General features: G+C 38.0%; 1 protein-coding gene across 1 annotated transcript; it reads left to right on the top strand.

Moving 5' to 3' along the window:
• On the top strand, nt 1-10,171 carry LOC135103015 (sulfotransferase 1E1-like). The gene is made up of 8 exons (XM_064008863.1): nt 1-159; nt 4,572-4,781; nt 4,869-5,014; nt 6,058-6,259; nt 7,263-7,389; nt 7,507-7,673; nt 7,812-7,917; nt 9,920-10,171. The coding sequence occupies exons 1-8, from the start codon at nt 46-48 to the stop codon at nt 10,036-10,038; spliced, it is 1,191 nt and encodes a 396-aa protein (XP_063864933.1). The 5' UTR covers nt 1-45; the 3' UTR covers nt 10,039-10,171.
• The last annotated feature ends 1,086 nt before the right edge of the window (nt 10,172-11,257 follow it).

Consider the following 11,257-nt stretch of genomic DNA (forward strand, 5'->3'; position numbering starts at 1 on the left):
TTAAGATAACAATGTCATTTTTTTATGTTTGCCAAGAAGTATTAAATGAAACGCGCTCCCCGAGCAGCTTGCACTGCAGCGACTCAAGATCAGTGTTCGCTGAGTGTAGAGTCCAACTGCCTTTATAGAGAAGCTGGAAGCCGAGTGGTAAAGATATTGGTAAGCACATACAAACATACATATATACGTTCAAAGAAGGATTATCAGTATTCAGTTAAGATATGTTTTTTTGACGTTTGCTGTACGACGAGAATGAATAACAGCCACATTGCGGCGTTGCTTATTGTGAAAGGTTGTTGCAAACCTCAAAATGAGTATAAAAATGAGGAAAAATAATAATTGAAAATAGTGTGAAATTAGCGATCTATTTTATTGCACGTGTTCAGAAAATCTGTGTTGTTGAGCTGTTCAGTGAAAAGAGTGGCGGGCGCAGGCGACTTCGTTTAGCCATATAATAACCAGAAGAATATTCTTTTAAGAAAATCTAAATTGCACACTGCCAGGGATCTGGCACGAAAAACGGGGTCCGAGATCACATCAGGGTGCCTTTAAGGGCGGATGCGGTAGGGAGAGAAAGATTTATCGACTCGCTGAAATTCAAATGATACAGGTGCTATTTTCTTAAGAAGGAACAGTGATCTGGAGGCAAAGTAGTAAAGGAATGAAGGATGATGTGTAATATTATCTGATCAGGTTAGGAAATTAGCTGGAAGAGGAAAATAGAAAAAAAAAAAAGGAAACAGAAAGGGAGTCAACTTTTTCCTTGAATAGACCTTCACCAATCTTGTCTCTCAGCAAGAGAAAGTACAAAACAGGAGTGACTGGAGAAAGAAAAAATAAGCTTCCAGTCACCCCAGGGTCCCTTCACAGAACGGCGCATCACTTGCTTTGCCACCCTCTGCCTCTTGAGATGCCTTGGTGCTTGGCCTTGTGTGACATTTGACTCCTTGTTGATGGAAACATGTGGGCTACGATGGTGAAGGCCTAGACTGGGTAATCAGTTTTGTTTATGATACAGTATATGCTTGAGAGACGGTACAGACATTGAAAGTGCTTTGCGCAAATTACATCAGTGGGAGCCTGAGAGAGAGAGAGAGAGAGAGAGAGAGAGAGAGAGAGAGAGAGAGAGAGAGAGAGAGAGAGAGAGAGAGAGTGTGTGTGTGTGTGTGTGTGTGTGTGTGTGTGTGTGTGTGTGTGTGTGTGTGTGTGTGTGTGCGTGTGAGCTTTATTGACCTCAGTCTCATAATATCAAAAATTAAGAGTAGCATCAACAACCCACGGACACAACTGTACAACGTGTCTCTAACTCCGTCTACATTTCCCTGTCTTGCTTAGAGTGGTTAATCTCTCCTTTGATCACCTTCACCAACATAGGAAATTCTGGTCCATATATTACAAGATTGTTCCAATAGGTAGGTAAGGGTAGGTAAGGTAGGAATACATAGAATTTTTGTTCATGTAGCGTAGGAAACTTCCATTGTGGAAACTTCCATTGCTTTGCATCTGTTGAAATGCCTCTACCTAGCACAGACTGATGACGAGGTGCTGATGTTATGTCTACGTCCGCTAGCTGTTCTCGGCGAAATCTTCCAGAGGCAGTTAGCAGCTGGCTGGGCGTGCTTATGGAGGCGTGCTACTAAGCAAGCCTGCCGGTTAAACATTTTAACAGTGACATCACTTCACTTAATTTTAGAGTTTGTTTAGAGTTTGTGCACACACTTACAGCACTAAGTTCAACGAAGGTTGAACTTAGTGCTGTGAGTGTGTGCACAAACTCTAAACAAACTCAAAAACTATGTGAGGTGATGTCACTATTTAACTGACAACAAAACACAGTGAGGTACATAAGAACATAAAAAATGAGGAAGCTGCAAGAAACCAACAGGCCTACATGTGGCAGTCCCTGTATGAAATATACATATCTTTTCCCACCTTTCATCCCCATCCATAAATCTGTCTCATCTTCTATTAAAACTCCCTAATCACTCAGCGATAACAACTTGATTACTGAGTCCGTTCCATTCGTCTACCACTCTATTTGAGAGTCAATTCCTTCCTATCTCTTTTTTAAAGCTAAATTTTTGAAGTTTCAACCCGTTATTTCGTGTTCTGTCCTGGTTACTGATCCTAAGAATCTTGCTTACGTCCTCCTTGTTATAACCCTTATACCACTTAAAGACTTCTATCAGGTCCCCTCATATTCTACGTCTCTCTAAAGAATGTAAATTTAACAGCTTCAATCTCGCTTCGTAAGGAATATTCATCACCTGTATCCCTTTAGTCATACTCCTTTGTACTGATTCTAATAGACCTATATCCTTCCTGTAATATGGGGACAAGAACTGCACAGCGTTGCCTAGATGAGGTCTGACCAGCACCAAATATAATTTTTAACACCACCACGTTACTATAATATCCTGTAACGAGGGAGCTCTTCTGTTGTTGGTGTAAATAAATTGTATATATTGGCTTGATTCAAACATTTTTTTCAGCCCTATTCGTATCACGTTACGTTAAATCAAATGTTAAGAGTCGATTTGATAGAATGAGTGTTATAAATATAGCACGGCTGGCGTAAGCAAAATTCTCAGGATCAGTAATCATGGTAGAACAAGAAATAATTGGTTCAAGCTTGAAAAAGTTAGATTTACAAAGAAATAGGAAATAAATGGTTCACAAATAGAGGGGTAGGTGAATGGAATCTACTCGGCAATCAGGTTGTTAGTTGCGAGTGATTAGGGAGTTTTTAAAAGATTGGACTGATTTATGGATGGGGATGAAATGTGTAAATAGGTTAGTATGTTTCTTACAGGGACTGCCACGTGTAGGCCTGATGCTTCCTACAGCATCCCTTATTTTCTATGTTCTGTTCTAAAATCCATATCACATCGATTTATTCAATGCGGAAATACAGAATTTTAGCAGTATTTCTACTTTTTTTTAATGGAAATGCAAATTTTGTCCTTTTCTTTTCTCCTACTCTCCTAATGAATTTCATGTGTTTTGCTTCTCGTTGTCTTTCATCTCCTCCTAGAAGTAATGTTGCCATCAACTGGATACTACACGAAGTAGAATTTATGATGGGCATAACTAGTCTGCATTCTCAAGCCATTAAATTCAGTTGAAATGTACAGACTAAGTAGTTGTGAGTAATTATGATTTGTACTTTTCTACATCCTAGGTATTTATGAATGTTAAGGCTAGCACATATTATGGCATGGCCCCTGACCAGTACTTCAGTGCTTAGTGTTGAAACTGAATTATTGAAAGGCAAAATTATTGAAGAGATGTGCCCTTTGGTGAAGCAATCTGGGATACTAGACGCATGATATTTAATGCTTATATCCTCCAGTGTCACCATCCTCTTTTTTATAAATTGTGAAAATATAAAAACTTTTCTCACAAACCACAAGTTGTAAATAACGGTAGACTGCACACATCACACCTTTGAAAACCATTAAAATCAAGATGAAAACTAAGTGCTCTCTCTCTCTCTCTCTCTCTCTCTCTCTCTCTCTCTCTCTCTCTCTCTCTCTCTCTCTCTCTCTCTCTCTCTCTCTCTCTGTTCTCTGTTATCTGTTATCTGGAACGTTTTGTACTTCTGTCAGTAGTTTCTAATCATGCTCGTAAGCTGAGAAGCTGAAAGTGAGTTACCCCTGGTTGATGCCCTTCCTAGCCTCGGACAGTGGCCGGAATTCATATCCGTGTGACTAAGGACCCCTCGGCCCACAAAGCGCCCTCGGCAGCACTGCACCACGGCTGTGTGTGTGTGTGTGTGTGTGTGTGTGTGTGTGTGTGTGTATGTGTACATGTGTGTGCTGTATGGTATGTGATATATATATATATATATATATATATATATATATATATATATATATATATATATATATATATATATATATATATATATATATATATATATATATATATATATATATATATATATATAATACAAAACATAAACGCGAACGTTACGTAACGTGAGTCCGTCGTGTAACAAAAACACCAGTGTGGACGGAACTCAAAATGTCACTGGGTAACAGCCAAGCGAACTTTTATGTTACGCTTCGGGATTCTCCAGTTTAGGGTTCGCTACCGTCCCGCCTAATATGGGTAACATCAGAGGATCTTATAGGATGAGGTTACTCAGTGTGTGGATGGGACGTGTGTTCGGCGCATTATCAACTGCCTACACCAAGTTTGCTCAATTAATTTACAGCTCAGTAATCAAGGTCAGGCTTGGAAACTCATGTCTGTGAATAATGCACGACCTCTATATTCCATTGTTTTCTTTAGTTTTGATATTATCGTAAGTATATATAATATACGAAACATAATGATATTATAGCTATGATATCAGCAATACATTTAAGTTATAATCTTTGAGATATAGTCATTAATATCGGTAAACCTTTGAGATATGTAAATGATGGTGCATGGACTCTGTCATGCGCTGGAAGGTGGTGTGTGTCCTGAAAAGATTGGGAACCGCTGTCCTAGACGAAGGTAGCCAGGACCTGTTTCGAGCCCTGAAATATTACTTACTCATCTGTTTTATATACTCTTTCCAGAAAGCTCTACAAACCCTCAAAGGAACAATCAAGTTAATCGAGATGAGTAAGCAACTGTTGAGTGGTCATACGTACGAGGAACTAAAGGAAGAGGAGCTCAAGGCCTTGGACTTGGATCACTTCGACCATGGTGTGGTTCGCATTCAGCCTGAGGGTTGGTTGTATCCTGGCACTGCACCTATCTACCTTGACAGGCTCTATAACATGGAGGTATTCATTCGTTCCTCATGATCATGTGCAGCATAACAAATCCAGGCCACTTTTAACTTGTGCCTAAAACTATCTTTGTCACCTCAGTTTAGAAGCGACGACGTGATTGTGAAGACCTTCCCCAAGTGTGGCACCACCTGGATGCAGGAAATTGTGTGGACCATGCTACACAACCCTAACCTGGACAACCCCAAGGGGGACGAGTTTCTGTGGATCCGTTCCGAAGATATAAGGTTCATTCCCATAGTGCTTCTTTTTTATATAAAATTTGATGTCAAAGAAAAAAGAAAAATGTAATGAAGATCAAGACTAGGATTGAAATATACACATAATGTAATGCAACGTATCGGGATTCACGTGCTAATCGTCAGGCTTGAAAAAAAAAAAATAAATAAAAATAAAATATATATATATATATATATATATATATATATATATATATATATATATATATATATATATATATATATATATATATATATATATATATAATTTCTTTATTTATTCTTATCAGACGACGATTGACACTAGGGCTTGAACATGACACTGAGCTGAACTGAGCTCCCCAAACTTTGGATATTCGTCACATTGCGCAATATTCTCCAGTGTGAACAGCTCATTCCTGCCACTGGCTCAAACTCTGAAAGCAATTTCGACAGTGTTTTCCTTAAGTGTAAGCTTTGTTTACCACTATAAGTTAAAGGAAAGTAAATGTCATTCCGGAAACCGTCGAAACATTAAGTTTACACGAATTAACCTGTTATCAGTTTGTGTGTCAGTAATTCTATACTGACATTGTATCGCTCTCTTCCCAGCATCTCAGGTTAAGAAACACTGATTTAAAGAGAAATCTATTAGGAAGACTTAAGTTACAAAAATGCTGTGATCCAAGGTAAAGGATAAAATAGTCGAAACAAATATTAAAAGATCTAAAAGCAAAAATACTTTGTTAGATATGTAAGATAAAAAGGAAAAAAAGTTAAATACTTAGTTCAGGAAAAGTTGGCTTACTTACGATAAAGGTCGGACTCAAAAAACCGTCGGAATTACGTATAACACTAACGTCTGAAAAGGCGAGGCACTTGTTACCGTTAACCTCTGATGTAATTTTAGACCTGATCATAGAATATGTGGATTCTGAAACGTTGCATTAAAGGAAAATCCATTTTTGATAATTGCATTGCAACTCTATAGTTGTTCTAGATTTAATTTCTTTTAGATTTAATACTAACAAATCTCAGCATCTTATATTTATGTATATTTTTTTCTCTTTTAGCCTTGACATGATGTTTGATTTAAAACTGTTGAAGGGACAGCCTCCAAATTCTTACCTGAAAAAGTTCAATGAGGCGTGTCCGGGCAAGAAGTGGGAGGAAGGCTTGTCTCTCCAGCTTGCAGAAGTGGCTAAAAGTCCTCGCGTCTTAAAGAGTCATTTCTATCTGAGTCTCTACCCTGATGACATCCTTGACAGGATCAAGGTCAGATTAGCAGAATACTCAGTTTATGTTAGAGATTACACAGTGGTTTAATTGTTTGTCATGGCTGAGGTTGTTACTTGTCTGGTAGTAAAGACACAACAAAGCTACCAACCTTTAGTTTATTGAGTGAGTTCATCAAGATGAGGGCATGAGGCGAGCTGATGAGCAGTGTCAAGTGAAGCCCCCACTTTCTCCCTCACGTTTTGCTGCGGGTAATGGTTTCAATGTCACGCGGTGCTCATCATGGTACCCACGTTTTTCCTCCATCACAACTTTTTTTTACTTCCAGCCACTGCTAAACATATATTGTCAAGAAGTTCTTAGAAATGTATATTGTTTGCTATCATAAGCATTACATACATCTCCCTTAAGTATTACTAATTTGTATATGCGTTAAACCATATACTTGTATTTTGCCACTACTCCATAAATAATATGCCTTCACCACGACCACAAAAGGTAAAAACAATTCCCAATATAGCAAACACTCACAGGCTTGCCAGGTATGCATGCAACGACATCAGTTTGTTGTGAGCCAGCCTTACTCATCATCTTGAAAATAAGAAGCAGAAAGATCCATCAGTGGGCACCTTTGGAATATTCTGCCTTCACTGTTCAGATACTGTACATCACTGGAATGAGCTAACAATGTTTCCCCTAGCCATCAGGAAGATGGCTGATTTAATACCCGGCTGGCAGCAGCCCGCGAGCCTCATGTCCTTTCAAGCCTTCGTACCTTTATAGCTGGGATTATACCCTATACTTAACATGAAGATCACTTAGAGATTTACCGGCATAAATAAATTTTTGATGAAAATTACACTGCTAAGTGATGAATTAATACTTTTTGTTTTGAGTGTGATGTTTTATACACTTTATGGACAAGTGATTTTAGTTTGTGGATAAAAATATTAATTCCCTATCTCGAAATTTAGCAAAACTAGCTATAGATAGTTTAGCTCCACCAGTAATGCAATATTGTTGACTGGCCATTATTCCTCAGGTGGTCTACGTGGCCAGAAATCCCAAGGACATGATCATCTCCTATTTCTATTTCTATGAAGCACTAAAACCCTTTCCTATGGTTTCTACCATGGAAGATACACAGAAGAGACTGATAGATGGACAGAGTAAGTAGTTTTTAGTTACTCTATATTTACATAAACATTACAGATCACGTTACATTTTAAATAATATTTTTCACGAGTTTTAGTGAAATATCTCACAAAAAATATATCTCATTTCAGTATTGTACGGTCAATATTGGTCACACGTGAAGCAGGCGTGGCAGAAGAGGCACCACCCTAACCTGCACTTCGTGTTCTACGAAGACATGAAGGCAGACATCATGTCGGAGCTGAGGAAGCTCAACGAGTTCTTAGGAACACAACTGAGTGAGGAGAAGCTTGAGGCCGTGAGTGTCTCGTGGTACACGGGAGTCCAGTGTAACTTGGGGTTCATGTGGCAGTGATGGAACAGTGTCCTGCAATAAACGGAGGGATTAATGAGTCCTGAGCTACTGACTGCTTACTAGATTTGATCTCTCCCTCAGATAGCGCAATACACCTCCTTCTCATCCATGAAGGCGCGAGGAGAACCTCTACAAGACGATGTTTTTCACAAAGAAAATAAGAGAGATGTTACGTTTTTCCGTAAGGGTGAGTAATTACATGGCAGAGGCTCCAGCTTAGTGTTCTGGTCTTGGGGTGCCATTTACAGCAGTGTTCCTCGACCATTCCTAAGTTCATCCACCCATGTAGGATCTTTTTAAAAATCCATGTACCCACGTGCCTTGAATGATTCTTTTAAAAATATTGACTTTTTCTCTAGTTTAAGATTGCTGATATATAAAAATTAAAGTATTAGGTCTCTTTTAAGTATTTTAAAAAAATAAAATTCCTACATAATTCGTATGTACTAAATGTATAATATTACAAAATTATTATATGATTATACATTTTCTATTTCTACTTATAAATCAGCATACCATATTCATTCAAAGTACTTTACATTAATATCAATTCAATCTAATTTCTTCCAGGACACTTACAATTTTTCTTTACTAAAATATCTTTTCCAACTCTGCTGTCTTGTACAGCTTAGGAGATGTGATGTACTTCACCACTCCTTTATCTAAATCTCATCTTCTTTTCCTATCCAAAACACATGTGTCTGAGGCAATAGAGCAATCCTTTCTTTGCTCCCTCCTACTTTATTTACCCTCATTTTTAAAACAAAAGCTAGATATTGCTTCTATGTGTGGAACGATTCCACTTGCTGTCATGCTCACGCTCTTGAATCTTCAGAATATTCCACCATCTGTAGAGTCCCTCTCAATCTAAATTTATCAGTGCTGTATACCTCTCATGTAAGTCCTCTAACTATGAAAAGTTCTTTGACTATTTAACACCTAAAGTGGAACCACATCAAGACTCTTCCCTTTCACTGAGATTTCCATTAGAGACGTAAATGATCACTACCACATTTGGCATCCTCTCCTCTCAGTGACCAAGCTCGTGAATTTTGTTATCCACCACGATCTACATCAACTAGTGCAACGCCAGACTCATATTCCTGACCGTCTTGGAGATACGCCCAACATTCTATACCTTTTCGTAACCTCTAATCCTGGTTATGCTGTCTCCCCGTCATATCCGTTGCAATCCTCCAATCACAACCTCGTATCTATATCTTGTCCTGTAGCTCCAATTGCTCCTCAGGACCTCCCAAAGCGTAGGTGCGTCTGGGTCTTTGCCTCTGCTAAATGGGGGGACCTGAGGAAATATTCAAATTTCTCATGGAATGACTACTGTTTCAGTGACACTCCTGTCGCTCTGTGCTGAACGCATAACAAAGGTTACAGTGTTTGTCATAGAGGCGTACATTACTCATTCTTTTCTCGCCATAAACCTTCCAAACCATGGTCTAACTCAGCCTGTTCCTGTGCTATATATGATAGAGGTGTGGCCCCACAAACGGTACTTGAGCCTTTCATCACCTGAATTTCATGCATTTTATATTTCTGCCCGGAATTATACCAAGTCTGTTTTCCACCTAGCCTTAAACTTCATCAATAGAAAATGTGAAACTTTTGCTAGAGATCTAACTCCCCTTGTTACTCCTGACACCTCGCCAAAGATATCCCTAATAACTTTACTTCTTCATCTTTGACTCCCCTTTATTTCAGCTGCCATCTGCTTAGCCCTCAGAAGGATTATGGACCTGATGGAGCCCCTCTTATTGTTCTCTGAAACTATGCTTCCTCTAACTGACTGTCTTCAGTGTCTCTCTCATCGCCACACTGTTGTATCTTCTAATGTTATTTTCACGCTAAATGTTCTGATCTTGCAAACTGTAAGCCTCCCAATCAAGACACTTATCCTCTAACTTTCGATAATCCGTCTTGAACTCTCTTTAGGGATTAACACTCAAGTGGGTATTTTATTTTTTTATCTTCAGTTTTTGTTGTCCTTGGCCAATGATCCTTTTACATAAAAAGTACACACTACTCATATTATGTACCCCTTCTTGCAACCATTATTTCTAGGTACCCTTTGAAACAATTCATGCACCCTAGCATGCACCATGTACCCAGACTGACTATGACTGATCTACATTGTCATGTGTTTCGTCATCCTTTGTGATATGCTTGTATTACAGGCAAGACGGGAGACTGGAAGAACCACTTTACGCCAGAACTGCAGAAAAAGATGGATCATTGGATCAAAGAGAACATCGCAGACACTGATCTGAACCTGAAATGGGCTCTGGCTGAATGAACCATACATTGCGTCAACGTGGTGTTATAGAAAAATGATATGACAGGTGAAGACACAAGCTCTGTTAAACATTTGGAGTGTCACTTTAAACCATTTAAAACAGATAAGAAATGTTTCCATTTAGACACTGTTCGAACACCATGTTGATTGCATACCAGCTCAACTGCTCCGATCTGTTACCTATCAACTTTCACACCCAGGCTATTAGGCTGGGTATACCTATACAGTATACAGGTATACTGTATAGGTAGCACTATTCAAGCTCATTAGGTTCAGAGAGATGAGCATTTAGGATAGATAAGAAGGATAGATTCCTACCTGCAATTTCTTTCTCACTCAAAAATGAGACCACTGTATATAATATATATATATATATATATATATATATATATATATATATATATATATATATATATATATATATATATATATATATATATATATATATATATATATATAATGTAATCCAGATAGGTATTGAAATCTAAGCCGAAGAGCTAGTCCTGTCACGTATAGAAAGAAAACCGAAAATTTACAATTCTTTGTTTCGTGTAGCAGCATCTTTGAATATACCATAATCTGTCCTAACGTTTGATTTTTATTTTTTTGGGGGGCTGGGTTTTAACTTTTTCTTCATTTATTTATTTATTTTTATATAAGTAAATGAAGGTGACGAAGGTGACTTCTCGTCAGCTGCAGTTCCCAAATAAGCGTTATAAATAATTTCACACACCACACAATCAAATAACAATCACACAATCGCACATGCAAGACAACCGTTTTCCATTCTTTTTTTCACAACAGAAAACGAGCAACTAGACGTTGTTTCCTGCTGCTTTTGCCTAACTGCCAACAAAAGCTGCCAATATTTTGACAGAAATTTGCCCTGTGTGACTCCGCCTTAACTGTTTCTGTTTTAAAATCCTTATTTCATGTCCCTTATCAGTCTAATAGTAATGTATATTTTCTAATTGTAATATATATTTTTGAGAAAGTTGATATATATATAACTGATTAACTAACCACTTACTATCTTCTCTTTTTTAGTGCAAAAGTGAGCCCTCACGCTAAAATCACATTCACTCTTTTATCCCCTATGAATGTCTATGATTTATGAAGACCCATAGGCTTTAAAACCAATGCTTTAATGTTCTTCTTAATCGTGCTGTACAAATATTCTATCTTTATATATATATGAGACTGTCCAAAAGCGAATTGA

The sequence above is a fragment of the Scylla paramamosain genome, chromosome 1 (genome assembly GCF_035594125.1).
Source record: "Scylla paramamosain isolate STU-SP2022 chromosome 1, ASM3559412v1, whole genome shotgun sequence".
NCBI classification, from domain to species: Eukaryota; Metazoa; Arthropoda; class Malacostraca; order Decapoda; family Portunidae; genus Scylla; species Scylla paramamosain.

Excerpts from the sequence above, each read along its gene's own strand:
- LOC135103015 (XM_064008863.1), top strand. The coding sequence starts at position 46 with ATGAAACGCGCTCCCCGAGCAGCTTGCACTGCAGCGACTCAAGATCAG. Across the intron at positions 5,015-6,057 it reads ATCCGTTCCGAAGATATAAG|CCTTGACATGATGTTTGATT; the intron begins GTTCATTCCCAT and ends TTTCTCTTTTAG. Across the intron at positions 7,918-9,919 it reads TGTTACGTTTTTCCGTAAGG|GCAAGACGGGAGACTGGAAG; the intron begins GTGAGTAATTAC and ends CTTGTATTACAG.